The sequence below is a fragment of the Rhineura floridana genome, chromosome 7 (genome assembly GCF_030035675.1).
Source record: "Rhineura floridana isolate rRhiFlo1 chromosome 7, rRhiFlo1.hap2, whole genome shotgun sequence".
Taxonomy (NCBI): domain Eukaryota; kingdom Metazoa; phylum Chordata; class Lepidosauria; order Squamata; family Rhineuridae; genus Rhineura; species Rhineura floridana.
The window spans coordinates 29719817-29740972 of record NC_084486.1 but is presented as its reverse complement, the minus strand read 5'-3'; the positions used below and the strand labels follow the sequence as shown (position 1 = coordinate 29740972).

Genomic DNA, 21156 nt, shown 5'->3' with positions numbered 1-21156 from the left:
CCCTATTGGAGTTGAGCTTGCCCTTATTGTCTACTACAAGGTATAAGGACTCTGGATGTATGCAAATACCTTGTTCTACACCTGATACCTTTTGCACAATGTCACACCAAGCATACACCTCTGTTGGGTCATTCAACAGTCTGGTGATACAAAGCACCTTTTCTCAACTGGTAAATTAATCAATAGGCATTCACATGAGAAACAGTGAAGACCCCCACCCTAGGTTAGCACAAAAACCCTGTTCCACTTAGCACTTTTGCACAAAGCACTCATGGCCAAGATCAATCCAAACTTCATCTCCCTGTTCAATTTTACCCATGGTACGCACCTCCATCTTTCCATCCAGCACCAATAACTGGGAGTCATGTGCCCAGCCACCTTCTGAAATACCCTGTAGGGGGGAAATTAAAGTATCCAACCTCTGTTGTTTTTTAAGATCACTCAACTTTTGTTTTAGATAACTCCTTTCCCTCAGGAAACAGGACCCTTAAATGTTCACTCCCAAGAGACCACAGTGTTCAACATTCATGGGATTTCTCCAAGGACAGACTGTGAAGACCCCCAGACAGCTCCCTTTTCTACTTCCTCTACCTCTCACCCTTGCTCTCTTCTGTGCAGTGAGACTTTTTTTAAAAAAAGTGTTGGCCCTAGCAGTGTGGGACATAAGAACATAAACATAAGAACATAAGAAGAGCCATCTTGTCCAGCATCCTGTTCTCACAGTGGCCAACCAGGTGCCTGGGGGAAGCCCGCAAGCAGGACCCAAGTGTAAGAACACTTTCCCCTCCTGAGGCTTCCGGCAACTGGTTTTCAGAAGCACGCTGCCTCTGACTAAGGTGGCAGAGCACAGCCATCATGGCTAGTAGCCATTGATAGCCCTGTCCTCCATGAATTTGTCTAATCTTCTTTTAAAGCCATCCAAGCTGGTGGCCATTACTGCATCTTGTGGGAGCAAATTCCATAGTTTAACTATGCGCTGAGTAAAGAAGTACTTCCTTTTGTCTGTCCTGAATCTTCCAACATTCAGCTTCTTTGAATGTCCACGAGTTCTAGTATTATGAGAGAGGGAGAAAAACTTTTCTCTATCCACTTTCTCAACGCCATGCATAATTTTATACACTTCTATCATGTCTCCTCTGACCCGCCTTTTCTCTAAACTAAAAAGCCCCAAATGCTGCAACCTTTCCTCGTAAGGGAGTCGCTCCATCCCCTTGATCATTCTGGTTGCCCTCTTCTGAACCTTTTCCAACTCTATAATAACCTTTTTGAGATGAGGCAACCAGAACTGTACACAGTATTCCAAATGCGGCCACACCATAGATTTATACAACGGCATTATGATATCAGCTGTTTTATTTTCAATACCTTTCCTAATTATCACTAGCATGGAATTTGCCTTTTTCACAGCTGCCGCACACTGGGTCAACATTTTCATCGCGCTGTCCACTCTCCTGGTCGGTCACCGCCAGTTCAGACCCCATGAGCGTATATGTGAAATGAAGATTTTTTGCTCCAATATGCATAATTTTACACTTGTTTATATTGAATTGCATTTGCCATTTTTCCGCCCATTCACTCAGTTTGGAGAGGTCTTTTTGGAGCTCTTCGCAATCCCTTTTTGTTTTAACAACCCTGAACAATTTAGTGTCGTCAGCAAACTTGGCCACTTCACTGCTCACTCCTAATTCTAGGTCATTAATGAACAAGCTGAAAAGTACAGGTCCCAATACCGATCCTTGAGGGACTCCACTTTCTACAGCCCTCCATTGGGAGAACTGTCCGTTTATTCCTACTCTCTGCTTTCTGCTTTCTGCTTCTTAACCAATTCCTTATCCACAAGAGGACCTCTCCTCTTATTCCATGACTGCTAAGCTTCCTCAGAAGTCTTTGGTGAGGTACCTTGTCAAACACTTTTTGAAAGTCTAAGTACACTATTTCCACTGAATCACCTCTATCTATATGCTTGTTGACACTCTCAAAGAATTCTAATAGGTTACTGAGACAGGAGTTTCCCTTGCAGAAGCCATGCTGGCTCTGCTTCAGCAAGGCTTGTTCTTCTATGTGCTTAGTTAATCTAGCTTTAATAATACTTTCTACCAGGTTCAGGTTCAGGCATCTGCCCTATATCTTCCACTGTGAAGACAGATGCAAAGAATTCATTTAGCTTCTCTGCAATCTCCTTATCGTTCTTTAGTACACCTTTATCGTTCTTTAGTACACTTGATGTCACTCTTCAGGGAGCAAAATATCTTGTGCTAGCACTTCAGAGTGAACTGTTATAGTTAGGGTTGCCAGGTTCAGGGCCTGAGACTGATCCTGTATCTTTAGGAGAAAAGAAAGTCAGCCAAGTGCAGGTGTTCTTGCAACACTGTAATGGGAAAAATCACAAGGTGGAATTCTCCCTTCCCCCTGCACAACTTTTAAAGATACGGAAGACCTCTTAGAGGCCAGGCCCGGCAACCAAGAGGTCTTTGTATCTTTAAAAGTTGTGCAGGGGGAAGGGAGAATTCCACCTTGTGATTTTTCCCATTACAGTGTTGCAAGAACACCTGCACTTGGCTGACATTCACTTCTCCTAAAGATACAGGATCAGTCTCAGGCCCTGAACCTGGCAACCCTAGTTATAGTGCACTTGTGGACCCTGCTGCTGACACTGAATGTCAGTACTCTCCTTCCACATACACCATCCATCATAATGATGGCAGTTTGCTAGATGATAGTTTAAAAGCCAGTTTGCAGGTTCTGCCATACTCTAGTTGCACCACACCAAGAGAGGGAACTCAGGGTGGATGGGACTATGCAGACAAAATGTGGGAAATATGCACAGAGGCCTCAGTTCTCCATAGCTTCCACTGACTTCTGTGGGACAAAATAACATTAGACCCCATGAGAATGGGGTCAAACCTGTCACGCATCCCAGACATTTGTCTTGGCGATTTCATTCCATCCCACCAATGTGTCTGAAACCACCTCTTTATTTTCTCTCAGTGAATGGCTGTCATTCACTTGTATGCAGAAAGTCTTATGCACTTGGGGACAACATTGAGTACTGCAAAACCTACTCTCATAACCCTAGGTGACTGCCCTCACTCATAGGGCTCCTGCAGTGTGTGTGTGCAAGGCCTATTTGTGGATGAAACACACAGCCACAGTGCACTGCTTCAAGAACATGTGCAAATACAGGGCATCTCCCCACCCCCAACACTGCCAGATTATATAGGTCAGTTACTGGGTGCTGTCAACTTCAGTGTTTCACTCTTATCGTGACCAAGAAAGGAGGAAGGTGAGATAAACCCAGCAGAACCTACACCTTGCTGCTGTGGCCTCCTGCAAAACTCCATCTGCAGGCTTCCTCAGGAGTCAACTGCTACTCCCTGCAAGGCCTTGGGTGCCAGCTGAAACCAGCTGGGGCTAACCAGAGAGAGCACAACTGCCAGAGGGTGGAGAAGAGAGCTCTCCTCATTAGAGCCACCTCTATTCATTTGTTTTAACTTTTTTTTTTAATTTTTCAGTAGCAGCCTCCTTTTAACATGTGTTGGGGTAGGAGTAGCCAGGGGGCTGAGGTAATATTGGGCAGGAGACCTAATAGTGGTGGGAGGCAGACTGGCCATTACAGGGGAAGGGATACAAGACATCTTTGTGCTTGCATCTCTTCTGGTCCCTCTTCCAACCCTTGAGACACTGGTAGCTATGCTGGGAACTCCCTGGATCTTACTGTCCTGCTGATGAATGCAAGGTCAGTGGCTAATAAAATCACTTTAATTCAGGATTTAATCCTGGATGAATACACTGACCTTGCTTGTATTACTGAAACCTGGATAAATGACCAAGGTGGAGAAGGTATCTCTCAGCTCTGCCCACCAGGTTTTGTGGCACTCCAGCAGCCTAGATCCAGGGGATGGGGAGGTGGGGTTGCAACTGTCTGCAGGGAATCTATCTCCTCTGTCAGGTACCCTGTCCCTAACACCTCCAGCTTTGAGTATGTATGCCTGGCGTTGGGTCAGGGAGACAGAGTGGGGATTCTGTTGGTGTACCATCCACCCCGCTGCCCAACAGTCTTCCTCCCTGAGCTGATGCAGCTGGTCTCGGTGTTAGAGTTGGAGTTCCCAAGGCTGATTGCCCTGGGTGACTTCAACATACATGCCAAGGTTACACTCACAGGTCCGGCTCAGGACTTCATGGCTGCCTTGACAATCATGGGGCTGTCTCTAATATCATCTGGACCACTGCATGTGGCAGGACACACACTTGTGTTTTGTTCGGGACAGGAAGAAGGTGATCTGAGGGTGGAGGGGTTCTTAGTGACTCTGTTGTCATGGACAGATCACCACTTGAAAAGGTTTAGACTTTGTGCCCCCGGTAACCTTCACAAGGGTGAAGAGCTCATTAAGATGGTCCGCCTCCAGAGACTCAAGGATCCAGAAGGTTTCCTGAATGCTCTGGGGGATATTCCCAGCATGGCTGGTGATACTGCCGAAGCCCTGGTTAATCTCTGGAATACGGAGGTGACCTGGGTGGTGGACGCTATTGCTCCAAAGCACCCTCTCTCACCAGGGAAGGCCCGTAATACACCTTGGTTTACTCAAATCTTGGGCCTGATTAAACGGCAGGGACAACGGCTAGAGCGACGATGGAGAAAAACTCAATCTGCTTCCGACCGAACACAAGCTAGAACTCATTTTCGAGCCTATCATGTGGCAGTGAAGAAAGTTCACTTGTCTGCCACCATTGTGTCTGCTCAGTATCATCCGGTGATGCTTTTCCAGGCAGTCCAGGGTCTTTTGGGCTCTGGCTCTATATTAGACCGAGCCCTCAGTCGCTCATTGTGACATGTTTGCAAGGCACTTTGCAGATAAAATTGCTCGCATTCGGACTCACTTGGACTCCTCATTAACTACAATTGTGCCAGATGTCCCCAAAGCTTCCTCTGGTCATTTTTCTATGGATAGTTTTCAGCTTGTAAAGTCTGAGGATGCGGACAGGATTCTGGGAGAATCGAGGGCCACTACTTGTTCTCTTGATCCTTGCCCATCCTGGTTAATCAAATCTGCCAGAGTGGGAGCAGTTGACTGGTTGGCATATTTAATTAACACCTCCCTAAGGGAAGGTTCTATGCCAACATTGTTGAAGGGGGTGTGACGGTCCTTCCCTGGCTCTCCCTGTCAGGTTCCTACCTGCTCGTGGTTACTGCCTGTCACTAGGCACCACCAGGGACTCCACTAGTCCGGACTGTCCTTTTTTATGGTTTCTCTCCCCGCTCTAGCACAGATTTTATTTATTTATTTATTTTATTTTATTTATATACCGCCCTAAGCCCAAGGGCTCTCTGGGCGGTGTACATAACAATAAAACAATCAAAAAATATATAAATACAATAATACAATGGAATCAAACCAAACAGACGTAAACAAAAATCAAAGCAGCAACAAAATACATCAATAAATATTAATAGTACACATTAGATCCCCCTGCTAGGCAACACCACCAGTCACGTCCTATAACCAGTATTCCCAGAGACTCTGCCCGAGTCTCTCTATCAGGTTACCTCTGTGACTGAGTGCTTAAGCTGTCCCACTCCCTTTGTATCAATGCAGATACATATATTTCTGATTTGCTCTGAATACTTGTGGTGTTATTCTTCCCTTCCCCGCTGCCACCATTTGTTAACCGTCAGCCTTGGTATTTACCTTACCCTCCCTTCTGGTCTGTGAAACCCCAGCCAAGGATCAGGCCTTTGGTAAACCAAATATATTTATTAAATAACAAAGATAACAAAGATTACTTTATAAAGGCACTTAAGCATATGGTTACATCTATTCCTGAGGTACTGGTCTTAGTATTAATCCGAACTCCACACTCTCCTCTCATAAACCCACCAAACAACCCTCTAACGTCCACACTCCACCTCATATCCACCTTCCACCTCACATCCACCCAGATTTACCTGGCATCCTTCCATTTATACTGTCAGCCATTTTAAACATTCAGCCAATCATCCAGCATTCTACTGCCCATTCACTCCCCCCTCCTCTTTCATTCCACTTACCATGTATCTCCTATACAAACAGCACTTACCATATATACACTAATAGAGGAACATCACAGGGGGCTGTGATAAGACCTTTGTTAAAGAAGCCTTCATTAGATCCTGCGGATCTTAACAACTTCCGGCCAGTCTCTAATCTCCCCTTTTGGGGCAAGGTGATTGAGAAGGTAGTGGCTGCTCAGCTCCAAATTTTCCTGGATGAATCGGACTATCTAGATCTTTTTCAATTGGGCTTCAGGCCTGGTAATGGGACAGAGACTGCCTTGGTTGCCCTTCTTGATGACCTATGCCGGGCATCAGACAGGGGGAGTGCATTGCTGTTGGTGCTGCTGGACCTCTTGGCGACCTTCAATACCATCGACCATGGTATCCTTCTGGGCCGTCTAGCTGGGACGGGACTGGGAGGCACTGTTTTACAGTGGCTGCAGTCCTACTTGATGGACAGGACCCAGAAAGTGGTGCTGGGAGACTACTGCTCAACCCCCTGGCCGTTGGCCTATGGGGTACCGCAGGGTTCCATTCTGTCTCCCATAGTCTTTAACATTTATATGAAACCGCTGGGACAGGTCATCCGGAGATTTGGAGTACAATGTAATCAATATGCTGATGACACTCAACTGTATCTCTCCCTATCACCTGACTGCAGGGAGGGAGTGCTCATCCTAAACCAGTGCCTGGAGGCTATGAAGGGCTTGATGTGGGCTAACAAACTGAAACTTAACCCAGACAAGAAGGAAGTGTTGCTGGTCAAGCGGAAAACTGTGCCAGGAATAGGGTAGCAACTTATTCTGGATGGGGTTGCACTCCCCTTGAAGGAGCAGGTCCACAGTTTGGGAGTCCTCCTGGATCCTGCCCTGCTGCTTGAATATCAGGTGGCTGCAGTAGCCAAGAGTGCATTTTGCCAGCTCCAAGTGGTCTAACCAGCTGCGTCCGTTCCTCAAAGCAGTTGACTTGGCCACAGTGACACCTGCATTGGTGACATCGAGGCTTGATTACTGTAACACACTCTATGTGGGGCTGCCTTTGAAAACAGTTTGGAAATTACAGTTGGTTCAAAATGCAGCAGCCAGAATGTTAACTGGAGCATGGCGCAGGGAGCATATCACCCTTGCGCTTTATCGACTCCACTGGCTCCCAATTTGTTTCCGGGCCCAATTCAAAGTGCTGGTTCTGACCTTTAAAGCCCTAAACGGCCTTGGACCAAGGTACCTGAGGGACTGCTCATACCCATATGTACCTGCCCAGGATTTAAGATCATCTGCCTCTAGTCTCCTCTGCATGCCTGGAACGAAAGATGTTAGACCAACAGGCACACGGGAGACAGCCTTTTCAGCAGTGGCCCCCAAGCTTTGGAATACCCTACCCCAAGAAGCCCACTCTGCTCCCTCCCTCATGGTTTTCCAGAGACTTCTGAAAATGATCTTGTTCCGGAGAGCCTTTGGGAGAGACAGGGTAGAGCCTGACACTGACTTTATGCCTTCTATGTTAATTTTTACCTCTGTAGTCCCTTCAGTATGACTCCCTATATACATGTGTGTGTGTGTGTGTGTGTGTGTGTGTGTGTGTGTATAGATAGATAGATAGATATTGTATTTTATGTATTTTAATTTATTTTTTGTGATCTTTATTGTGTACAATTTTTACTCTGTACATGTTCGATTTTATTGTAAGCCACCCTAAGTGCCCTTTTATAGAGTAGAAGGGCAGGATATAAATATTTTAAATAAATAAATAAAAGAAATGGAACCCAGGTTAAAGAGACAAGGGTATGCAACTAAGGGTCAAAATCCATTCTCAGTGAGTTCCATAGAAATTAACAATGTGGAACCTGTGGCCCTTTAGATGTTGTTGGGGCAAAACCTGCATCATTCCAAACCACAAGAAACAGTGTTCACCACCTGGAGATGGGGGCAGATTTAGCTCTCACCCCAAAGATATTTCAAAATCCACCGATTAATTTTTCATCCATTTACTTCTTTGGCAAAACGCAATATGCTGTTTGGAGATTGCACTAGAGACATATTGCACTGCCTCAAGTTATCACTGGCCCAAAGCATAGGGCTTTGATTTTTGGTTAGGAATACTGACTGGTTTTGGGATGCTGAGTTTTCTGCCTTACTCATAGGAATCTTGTGCTTGGTATGGTATTGCATTTAGGAAATCATCACTGTCCTTTGTTTTTCTTTTCTATTTCCATTTCATTTATCTTTAACCTCATTCCCTTACATCCATAAAAGCAACAGCACTCATCTCAACCCCCTTAAACCCACTGATGATGCACCTTGTTGGTTGCATCGTTTGTTTCTTGCCCAATAGTGGTAAAAGAGAATTCACATATTTGGAAGCGTGGCTGCAATTGTTGTTGTTCCCAAGCTGCTGCCTGTGAAGGTAGACCAAACGAGGTGTTTGTCAGTTATTACTCACTGGAATTGGGTTGGCTGTCAAAGTGAGTTTATAACAGCCCACAGGGTAGACAGAAAAGGGTAGAGAATCTTTTTACTTTTACACATTTCTCAAACCTCTTTCTGAAGTGAAGGGTCAAATCTGTAAAGATGTTGGGAGCAGCCATGTTAAAAGGTACAGGCAGGGCATTCCAGGCAGGGGGTTGCCAACCCTGCTTGGATATGGATATCTCTGCAGAGGTTCCCTAGTCAAGCTTTACCAACAATCCAAACTATATCTACTCAAAAGTAAGTCCTGTTGAGTTCAATGGGGCTTAGTCCCTTAAAGTGTGTTTAGAATTGCAGCCTTCAGGGGCATCCATCTTTACTCCTGAGTGCTCCCATCTAACATCTCCATAACACTAGGCTCCTTTCTTCCTGCAATAGCCTTCTGGTGACTAGCCTGGCCTGAGGGCACATAAACCCTTCTTGCCAGAAGCAACTAGGCTAGATTAAATGTTCCCTACCCAGGCTCCATCTTTTAGCTAAGATTTTGATCTTAATTTCCAATCAGATTTTTTTGTTTGAATTGTATGCTCGAAGCAACTGTGATTGATGCTTAATGTATTATGCTTAATGACATCATTTGGGTCAGCCCCATGACATCATTTGGCCCACCTCATGACATCACTCAGGCCTGCCCCTATGACATCACTAGGGCCTGCCCCTGAATTCTCAGGGTTTGGGATGCTTCTGACCTGGCAACCCTACTGATGTTGGGCCAAGGAAGCAGTAAGCTAGGGTTGCTGCTGGTGTACTGTCCACCCTGCTGCTTGGCAGCTTCTCTGACTGAGCTGGTGGAGGCCATCTCAGCTGTGGTGTTGCAGAAGCACAGAACGATAGTGCTGGGTGAATTCAATGTCCATGCTGAGGCTGCCTCTAGTGTTTCAGCTTGGGACTTCATGGCCTCTATGACGACCATGGTGCTGTCTCAAGTTGTCACCGGCCCGACGAATAGGGCAGGGCACACCCTCGACTTGGTTTTTGCTCCAGAGGGAGGAAGGGGTGGTCTGGAGATAGGAGGAGTGGATGTCACCCCATTGTCATGGTCAGACCACTTCCTGGTGAAATTTAGACTTACGGCTCCAATCCTCCCCTGTAGGGGTGGTGGACAGATTAAGATATCCCTTCCCGGAGACTAATGGAATCCACTAGATTCCTGAATGCCCTGGGGGAGTTCCCAGTAGATAGAGTAGATGACCCTACTGAAGCCCTTCTCACGCTGTGGAACAGCAAGGCACATCCGGCTCTTAACACGGTTGGCCCTGAGAGACCTCTCTGGCATTGTGGAGCCCAGTTTGCATCTTGGTACACCAGTGAACTAAGTACAATGAAACAAGTTGGACGATGGCTATTGTGCAAGTGGTGAAAAATGTGCTGTGAGGCTGATTAGGCACGAGTAAAACATCGTAACTGTGCCTACTGTGTGGCGGTGAGGATGGCTAAGAAGGCCCACTTCTCTGCCTCCATTGCATCCTCAAGTAGCCGTCCAGTGGAGCTTTTCCATATTGTCAAGGGTCTGCTGACATCAACTCCAGGAAATTGAGTTTTAGACCTTTTGGAGGTCTACTGTGAATTATTTGCATGGCACTTTGAGGGTAAAGTTGCTCGCCTCCGTAGCAATCTTGATGCCCTGTCCACATCTACTGTAGTCCCTAGTGAGGTGTCCAGTGCAATGTCTGCTGCAACTTCTTAGGACTGATTTCAGTTGATGTGGCCTGATGATGTGGACAAGGTGCTTGCAACAACGTAGCCAGCAATGTGTCCTCTTGACCCTTGCCCTTGTGGGCTTATTAAAGCTTGCTGAGGGGGTTTGACTGAGTGGATCCAGGATGTGGTCAATGCGTCATTGTAGGAGGGCATGGTTCCAGCCACCCTGAAAGAGACAGTGACCTGACTGCTCCTGACCCATTGGTTTGTGAAAACTACCGCCTGATCGCAAATATCCCCCTTTTAGAAAACATGATTGAGAGGATTGTGGCACAACAATTGCAAGTACTTTTGAATGAAACAGATTGTCTTGACTCATTCCAGTCTGGGTTCAGGCCTGGTTATGGGACTCAATTGGCCTTGGTTGCCCTGATGGTCTTTATTGGGAGAAGGACAGGGGGAGTGTGACCCTGTTATTCTTACTTGATCTCTTGGTGGCTTTTGATACTATGGACCATGGTATCCTTCTGAGCCGACTTGGTGAAATGGGTATTGAAGGCACTGTTTTACAGCGGTTCCGATCCTACCTTCAGAGTCGTTTCCAGAGAATAGCATTGGGTGACTGTCTTTTGGCCCCCTGGCAGTTGTGCTGTGGGGTGCCACAGGATACCATCTTGTCCCCCATGCTATTTAACATCTATATGAAGCCCTGGGGAGCAGTCATCAGGAGATTTGGGGCAAGGTGTCAACAGTATGCTGACAATACCCAGCTCTGTTTCTCTATAACATCTGAATTGGGAATATGGAGGGTTGTGTTTTGGGGGAAGGGGTTAAACCAACTATATTTGTATCAAAAGATGGTTGAATATGATTCCATTTCACCAAAATTCCCCAGCTACTCTATCAGGCATATTTGTGACATTATGTCCAAAGATGAACACCTTTCTCCTGACCTGATTTAGGTTTACTCATAAACCATATAAAATATGGCAGATCTTTTTTTTTAAAGAGACAAGTGGCACAATCCTGGGTTTTCTTCTGTATACAAACCTTCCATCAAATCAAACTGACTGAATGTCAAGCCTCCATTATGCAATATTGATTTTAATTTTTAAAATCAATTTATTAGCTAGCCATGCTGTTTTTTAATTTATAAACATTTTGTATGATTACGCATAATAAAATACTCTTGTTAGAGGAGATAGAGAAGGTTACATGATCTATTTTGGATACATTTTTAAAAATTGTTGCTATGTAAAAGAGACCTTTGATGACTGCATAGCCTAGCAGGAAAATTTCCTTCATATGCTCAGAACTGGAGCAGTGCTTCTATAAACAAAGTATCCAGTTTCAACGTCTTGGGGTGAGGCATGAACTGCTTGTGTTAAAATTGGACAGGGAGTAGGGTATATTAACTGAGGCCGGAGTGTAAAATAAAAAGAAAAACTGCATGGCTGAAATCATGACACATATTGCAAAATGTTAATTTCTTTAGGTTTATTTTCAGAGAAAATTTCTAGTCCTCATGATTATGGAAAATAACTTTTAAAAATTATGTGTGTAGATATTGCAAAAGGCCTTTGAAACTGAGGGATTATTTGGGGAGCTTCTACTCAAGTACCCCATTTAAGCATATCTTAAAGGATTAGTTTATATAAATATTGCATATTTTTTGTAAGTAAATCATTTCATCTCAATGCAGAGGGGGGGTACGTCTATGCATATGCACACAGATTGGGAGTCTCTCTTCCTAACCCAATGAAAGCTCTGACCAAAAACAGAGGATTGTTAAGGTCTGATGTGAGGATTTCAAACTGAGGATTTCGTGAGCAGGTTATTGATCTATTAGCAGTTTATTAAGGCTGGGATGAAGGTCACTGTTACTTCCATTTGAAAAATGGAGGTATGCTACCCTACCCAACCCTTCATTTTAGGGTAAGGATCAGAACATAGGTCTCCCAGGTTTAGAATCCCAATCCAAACATATTTACACAGGAGTATGTACAACTGAAACCAGTGTGATTTAATTTGAGACATATGTTGGACTGAAGTGTAAAGCCCTAATTAAACACTGGCTCTTGCATTTATTTAAAACTTATATTCCGTTTGCTCTTTTTAGATGGTCATGTGTTCTCCTTAATATTCCCTGGTCCAATATTGGGAAAAATATTCTAGATGTGCTGGTCTTGTAGAAAAAGTGTCCCCAAGGCATTTTTTAAAAAGATCAGTGGTGTAACCCATAAAACATGAAATTCGTTCTAATCTCTTATTAAATAGCCCCTCCTCCACACAACACACACTATCTTTCTGGGGTGTGGGGTGGGGTTAGCTAATTTTGTTACCTGGAAAGTTAAAGCGCTTCTCATTTGAAGTTTGCATTACATTGTGTGTGTGTTTTGATGATACACAGCAAATCTGTTTCCAATATAATTTTGGCATCTAAGATTTATATATCCCCCCACACCCTGTGACACAAGGTTCCTTGACCTGGAAACCTTTTTTAAAAAAAAAAAAAAACCACCCCTCTCTCATTTCAAAAAAAATGCCCCTATCTCTGTGTCCAGTCTTGTTTTCCAAATCGTTCAATACAAACATCAGTATACATTGTCATTTTAAATATACCCAGTATATCAAGGTGGGAAATACTTATATGAAAGAAAATTAATGTCAAGAGAACTTGCTCTGTGTGACAAATGAGGTAATATTTGAAAAAACATATGAAAAGAATGTTTAATTCTTAATGGCAGTGATGCCAATATGTCCAAGGACATCAAATAGTCAACAGAATACTACAATGCAAGTATTTTAGGCACACTTATTTGGAAGTAAGTTTCATTTAATTCTGCTGGACTTACTTCTAAGTAAACATGCAGAGGATCAGATTGCATATTTTTGGATCTGACAGTTCCTTAACAAACCCACAAATGATTCTTCTTGTATTTCCAGGGGCAAGCCTCGTTTGCAGGAATTCACCACCGTGGGAAAGACAATAGAAAAACTGCCACTGTGACCAATTAATAACGTGGGCTTGGGGAGCCAAGAGTAGAAGAGGGAAGAGTTTGGTTCTGACTTAGATTACACTAGCAAAAGTTCTGCACATATCCACAGTTTACACCATCAGTGATCAGAATGTATTCCCAGAGTTCTTATTCAGTCTTCTTGGAATCAGGTCAATAGGGATTTGCATGGTATGGGCTATTTGGGTTGTGTGGGTAGCCAGAAGGCATAAATAGTTAGACACAGGCACCAAACATGGAAATTAAGAAGGCCCCTTCTTGGCCACATTTTCTATAGAGCGCTTGGCATGGTGTATCTTGCTTATAGTTGCCAAAATCATATCTATATCTCCTCTTTAATAGTTTTCATTACATATGATACTAGCTGAGTTATGACCTTTATGAAGCCACCTTGCGGTAGAGACCTACATGCACTCCTGTCTTTTGAACTGTTGCATATATATTTAGGTCAGGGGCTGACACAAGCTCAGGAAGCTTAAGGTTGCACATTTGTTTAGATGTCCCACCAAAATCAGTAGTAATCACTCCTAAGAGAACATAGTTGGGGACTATAAAAAGACCATAGCTATGGCATAGCTCACTGTGAGAGGCCTAACTCAGTGGCAAAACATCTGCTTTGCATGCATAAGTCCCCTGGTTCAGTTCCTGGCATCTTGAGTTAAAAAGATCTCAGGTACCAGGGTTAGCAAAGAGGCCCTGAACAGCTGCTTCCAGAGTGAATAACCAACAACTAACAAAGGCTAGATGAGCCATCAATCTGATTCAGTATAAAACTGAGTAAAAGACTCAATGTAAGAAAACTCTTTAGAAGTCTGCCAAAACTTTGCCTGTGACTTTTGCAGCCCTTTTGTGGAATATATAACTGTGTTCTGTGCACAAGGTTGGCTGCCCCCTTGTGGAACGTAATTTAATTCTCTTGCATCTGAGAAGAATAATTTTGGAATAAGGTGGTGGTAAAAACTGTGGCAACATGCTGTTAAATTTCACTTAAGACACCTGCTAGATTCATGAAAAAGTTTATTTACTCTTTAATTGCTGAGAACTACTGATTAGTCAGAATATGATAAAAAAGCTAAAATAAATAAATGCCATACAATTAAATATGCAAATTAGCAACAGTCTTCACACTCCATTTCCTTCATGGCCCATCCCTCTGATATAAAAATAGAAACCTTACTCTTCCAAAAATGATTTCTTGATATATTCCATATTGTACTTCTGAAGGCCTAACCCAAAAATATCAATGGAAGAGCAAAGCTCATCAGCGCATCCCAAACAAAGCTCATTCTGTGGTGGATCCCAAGTGCTACACTTGAGCTGTAGGAGAATAAAAAACTGCTCTGTAATTCAGTTACTTAAAAGACTGTCCCAGTTGGAATGTATTCAGACCTACTGAAACCAAACCAAATGTATGCTAGGTAATAAGGTTCACAAAACTATTTGCTTGCAGATGAGGGTAAACAAGCTGAATGAAACTGGAGTTCTAATAGCTTAGAGCTTTTTGCTCAATGACAGCTTAAAATATGACATACACAAGATGTATAACCAGAATTCTGCCAGGACCATTTGCGGTGGCTCTTTGAGCCTTCGGCTGTCACTTGCTCAGCATTTCACCCACTGGGCTCCAGCAATGTGACCAAATGGTGGTCACTTTCATATCATTAACCAATGCTGCACACAGGAGCAACTTTTGCAGCAGGGTCAAGAGGAGGAAAAGTGCAGAGGACACTCACACTGGTCCTGGGAAGGGTTGTGGGGTTATTTAAGCCCAAGTCAATCCCCACTCCCTGCAAGCCTCTTTGTTTTCCAGCACCTGCACAGCCCACGGAGTTTTTCTAGATTGTATTACCTTCTTCCCCTCATTGAGGGAAAGAAACTACACTTTTACACATAGTCCAGTTCACACCACAGGCTCTTTGGATGTGGAAGAAAGAGGCTGAAATTGCTCCTTCCCTGTGAAATAACGTCATCAGCCCCCAACTGAATGCATAAGCCAGTGGCAATAAGTCCAATTTATGACAGGATTACTGATCCAGCTTTGTGATTCATTCAAGGATGCCATCAGCCCAAGTTCAAACATCTTGGGCAGGCTAATGAATGATGCAATTTGTTCATTCATGTGGTTTATATCCTGACACTCTGTTAATGAGTGGACCAAAAGCAGGTTATAACATACTAATTAAAAAAAAAGAATAAAACCACTTAATTAAAATATTTGTCACATTTCTGCATTAGTCCCCTGAAACAACAAAACGTTTATGAGCTAGGCAGGCTTCATAGAGGGAGGGGCGGTGGTTCTACAGTTATGAGACTTCTACCAATAAGGCCCTGTCCAAGGCATAGTTAATTTCATGCCCAAAGGTGAATGGCACACTGAACAAGGCCTTCCCAGAAGATCTCAGGGGATACAGGGAGCCATGTGAAAGAAGAGATCTCTTCACCTTAATGGAGGGTGGGACACAGGAAAACAAAGAAGAACAGACAAAGCAATGCCCAAATATATAGCTTTCATATCATAAACACAATATTACTTTTGTGGTTGTTTTTAATAGTCCTCTGGTACACTGTTTGATGTGCAGACTTACAGGATGTTTCATTTTGCATGCCCAGTTCAAGAAAGGCAAGCTTTGGATGGCAAATATATAGTTTAGAAAATTCAACCAGAAGTAGGGCATCTGCATAGCAGTCTCTTTGAGCTTTTATGCACTCTACAACAATGGAAACCTGAGGTAGTTCCATAACATTTCATAGAGGTTGCGAAGCCTTCAAGCATTAAAAATCAGGTTTTTAACCAACATCTCTGTATAAAATGATACCAGTTGATCATATTACCAACAATATAGTTTTTGGGCACACAAGACACCAAAAACTGAGCAATGTAATGCAAAAATCAATGAAAAGCCTTCATTAGCGTTGATGTTTTGTTTGTGCTATCCCTTTGCATCAAGAACAGTGAAATATTGAAGAGACAATGATAATAAATTAATCATAGGAAAAGTGACACAGAATATAATACAGCAATTTTTACCTCTTTAAGCCTTAAATTGTCTCAAGACATTCAATGGCCTGGTTTGTATGTTGCAGTAAGCCAAAATATGGCTTACCAGGACTATGTGAATGTGCAGGCTCCCAGAGAGGAGCTCGCAACTGCTTTGCCTCTCCCTGATCTTTTTAACTCCCATGCTGCACTGAGCTAAACCAAGGTTTGGCTTAATGTGCTGTCTAAATCTGGGCTAATGGTAAAGCTTTGCTTTGCTAACCACAAGCTGTAGCCAAGGTATATAGTTTAGGTTTACCATGTCATGCAAACAAGGCCAATGTGAATAAAAACACACACACAAAACCCAACCCTAAAAACAATAAAGAATTCCAGAACCGAGGTTGGTTCTACAAAACTGATCTGTGTTTCCCAGATGAACAATTGACAACAATGGGATTTTCTTTATATAGTCAAGAAGTAACTTTTCTTGCCGAAGTTTTCCAATCTTTCAATCAGGCCGCCATTTGTCTTGTTCAAGCTGTATAATCTGGGGATGCCAACATTGTTTCTGACAGGGCTCCTGTGCTAAACATTTAGTGAATAATTCCCACCCTGACCCCCATCTCAGGGCAGAGAAGAAAAGATTTAAAAAAATTATCTGTTACAATTCTGCATGCCACACAGCTTTGAAAACCACAAGAGGCTTGTCAGATAATAAAGCTGGCAGCCCTGGATCATACAGTCTGGACAAGACAAATGAACAGTGATTGGAAGTAGGCACTGGTGTTTTAAAGGCTTAAAAAATGTACAAACATACCTGAAATACGCATAGACAAAATATATAGTACATCACTGAAAACAGCCCATCAAAAGCTGCAGAAATAAGAGCTTTCTAAAGACAAAACCACAGAAATAAAATTTAAAATATTTACGACCAATGGTTTTGACCATATTCACACCATACATAGGAGACCCCTGTTGCCCTCACATATCTACAGTTCTCAGAGTTCTCTGGGAAGAGGGACTGTTAAGCCACTCGGGGAATTATAGCTCTGTGAGAATAGGAGCCTCCTAACAGCTCTCAGCACCCTTCACAAACTACCCTTCCCAAGATTCTTTGGGGGAAGCCATGACTGTTTAAAGTATAATAATAATAATAATAATAATAATAATAATAATAATAATAATAATAATAATAATAATAATAATAATAATAATAGTATGGAGTACATGTGGCCTTTATCTTCAAGTTGCTATAGAATCAGTCCACCAAGCCACCATGTAGCATCCATTCATTTAAATTGGGCCTGCGAAATAGTCCAACACAACTCTCCATAATATGCATGGAGAATGCACAGAGTAACTGCTTGGTGGAAAAACACTTAGGGCTGGTTCACAGTTGATTTCTCACCTTATGATGGGTGGCAGTTGAATGTGCAAACTGATAGCTCATGTTATGAAATGCATGCACAAATTGCTGGATTCTGCCTTCTCATAGGCAGCAGCTACTGACATGGAAACAAAATGCACCAAAATGACGTAATGGTTGGTGCTATGTGTTACAAAGGCAAATCATTCCCTGGTCACAATTTCCAGCAGCCTGCATGGTCATTATATTGTATGCTGTGCCTCTAACCTCACTAAAAACCATTGTGCCTGAGCTCTGAGGTGATGGGAAGTGATATCTGTAAGGTTTGTGATGGCTCATTCATACAGACAAGTCATCACTTGATCACATCAAGTGATGAACACGTGCATGCAAACTAACCCTTTGTAATCTGAGACCCATGTTCAAGCACAAGGAAATGCATTTAAAGACCTCATCTACGACGTTAACTTGCACTCTGAATTTCCATCTCAACTTTCCAAAGACAGAACTGCAACATTATTCTACATAAAATGTTCTGTGTTCTTGAAATCCATTACTCAAAGGCAATTCACATTTCATATATGGTTATTTTTGGATTGTATTTTTGGCAGGCAAGTAAGAAGGGCTTTGAGGAGCTTGTTTTTCAGTGTGGCACAGTGATTAGAATGCTGGACTAGAACTGGAAGATGCAGGTTGAACTCCTCATCCAGCCATGAGTCAGTCACTCAGAATGACCTTCCTCTAGCCTGACCTACCTTACAGGATTGGTGTGAGGATAAAATGGAGAACCATGTACACTGCCTTGAGCTCTTTAGAGGAAAGGCAAGATATTAATCTATCAATCAATCAATTTTTGATATTGTTTTGTTATATGGAAACTACTTTGGGGTTAATTGTGATGGAAAGTGGTGCACAAAGATTGTATAGGAAACTGGGGCTGGGTGTTCAAAATACTTATGGTAAATCTCACGAGAAGCTTTACATTAAGCTTTTGCCAAAGCGCTTATAGATTGACAGTGTAATTAATATCTTATATTGATGCAGATTAAAATTCAAAAAAGGAGAAAAAAGCCCATTCACCAAAACAACTGCAATCTGTTTTCATTTCCATTTTAAAAAAAGGAATACCCCTACACTGAAAAGCTGTACTGGAAAACAAAGGCAAAACTGAAGTTGGATGAAAATGACTGAATGGCTTACCTTGGCAACAGCTTTGCCTTCACAATTATTATTGGAATCTTTAATGCCATTGAGTGAATCTCTTCTCTGTGAGCATGACTTCTTTTTGCGTGGTCTGCCTTTAAGATTTGGCGCTGAAAACAAACAAGCAACAATTTCTTACAAAGTAGTTAAAGCTGAACACCAGTTGAGCAGCCTTCAAAAAACAAGTATGCATCTTGAACAAGCATGCATCTTCCATAGAATAAATAAATAATATTGCTTCTAGGGCACTTATTTCTGTATTGTGTTTTCTGCTACCCTGGATAATCTATTGCTGTTTACATATGATAAGGATCCAAGTTAATACTGGGTAAAAAAATTGCTCTCATGCAAAACAAAAGATTAGAGTAGCGAACATCTTTTATATCTGCATTTCATTCTGTAAAATGTAAGCATTGACTGGATTTCCTGTTCTGGTAAATTCCTTATTGTAGAAGTTATTTGATTAGGCTATGTTTATGTACATCAAAGACCTTCTATGTTGGAAAAGCAGCTATATCCATGTAAAGCACAAGGAACAAAATAATTGATTGGTACTTCTGTACAGTACAGTTCAATGTGAGAAAAAAACAGAAACATAAGACAAATAGAAATCAAACCCTCACTTTATCAAATCTGTTTGTTTAATGCAACACTTCAAAAGTCTGTATGAACAGAGTTTAGAGGTTCCACTATATAGAAAATCTAACCATTCTGAATTATGTTTTGAAAACCAGTATACACTATAGATGGGTCAAACAAGGAAAGCTCACATTTAGATGTCTTTTTTAAAAAAACCACAATAATGCTGATTATGAGAAACCTGTGGGAAAAAGAATGAAGTAGTTGTTTTGTTCAGTATGAAAAGTGACCTCTGTGTGCTCAATCCACCAGACTTCAACAACATTAAAAATGATAAACAATCATTAACTTGTGATTATAGTGCAGATAACTTGATGTAAACCCCTCTCTCTCTTTTGAAAGTAACCATTGTTTTCATTACTTCTAGGGACGATTATAATAACGTCAGACATCTAAACACCACAAACCTCTTGAGTGACTTCTAATTGTTTCTAATCTTACATTTGTCACACAAGTGGTTTCAGGACATTTTACATTTTAATTAGCTCTCAGATGCAAGGCTGCTATAATTTGATACTGATGCTCTGAAATAACAGTTTCCTACTGGCGGTGGTTCAAGTGAAGAATGAAAACAAAACCAACCCATCACCCTCAGTTTAAAAGCAAAGATCCTATCCCAATCCTGCTTCCCCCAGCCCCACAATGTTTCATGCTTCAGCACTGCTATTAAGTGTTTTAAGAAAACAACTCTGAGCTTGTCATCTGAGGGTAGCATGCAAAAAAGCAAGAAGGGGGGAAGGGAGGGTGAAATCAAGAGAGTAAAAGAAATTATTACCCATTCCAGTCGACAAACATCTGCTTGATTTCTCTCTCTACTCATTAATGCTACAGCATGTGACTGTGCACATTACATCCTTGGAAGTAGTCTCGACTTGGTGTGCATGTCAGCCTTACACAGAATGAACACTTGGAGTATTTGCTCAGCGCTTACAAATCCCCTCCCCCCAGCTTCTCCATTACTCATATAAACACAGATGAGTGACTCGAGCAGAAGAGAGTGGGATGTGCACTCTGGACTTCAGCTCTCTCACTGCTGACACGCTGCCAAGAAGCCTGCTCCCTCGTTTACAAATGTAGCTCATGATTTCATCCTAATTGTTTTGTTGCTCATGACCTCTTTGCTTGACACCAGTTGGAAAGCACACAGCGTTCCACAAACCCAGGACTACAGTGTGTGAGAGAAGGTGTCAATAATATCTTCCTTCTAAAAGTGGCCACATAAAACACAAAAGCGCTCTCTCCATTTATTACAGACTGATACAAGCACTAAAATTTAATGTCTGGCATAGTGTAAATGGGGCAAATTCATGTCTGGCAAAACCTCCTGAAGTTGCTCAAATGACAAGCATTAATTCTGGCTCAGGATATTGGTTTCATAAGGATTACTTGTTTTATAGCAACCAGAACGACGTACAGCTAGTTCCCAGCATGGGCATTTTAGAAAAATACAGCTTATTCCAAATTTGAGGGGCATATAGTGTTGTTTTGTACAAAAAGAAAACACACAAACCTTGCTGAATTTCTCATTTTAAAGTTTTGATTAACTGAAAAGCTTCAAAGGGCAGAAAAGGGCAAATTCTTGAAATAATGAACTTGCCTCTCCATACTGCTTCTATCTGGATAGCGGTGGTGGTAATATAGAATTTCTCATTCCTTCAATTGCTGAGGAATTTGGACAGGAAGTGACTCTTTCTAGAATGTTCTAAGATTACATCTTGTATAACATAATACCACTTTAAATCTCATTCATATCAGATGTATAATTAAAAAGAAAGCATCTCTATGAATCAATGATGACTGTGGTATTTCCC

General features: G+C 42.3%; 1 protein-coding gene across 3 annotated transcripts in view; it reads right to left on the bottom strand.

Moving 5' to 3' along the window:
* ARID5B (AT-rich interaction domain 5B) overlaps window positions 1-21156 on the bottom strand; it is a 241846-nt gene that overhangs the window by 62291 nt on the left and 158399 nt on the right. For 2 of the 3 annotated variants that reach the window (XM_061635111.1, XM_061635112.1), the window contains one exon: window positions 18704-18816. In XM_061635111.1, the coding sequence (XP_061491095.1) occupies window positions 18704-18816 (113 nt within the window). Of the gene's footprint in view, window positions 1-18703; window positions 18817-20120; window positions 20272-21156 lie in introns of those variants that run through there. The other variant, XM_061635113.1, reaches the window with a different exon arrangement.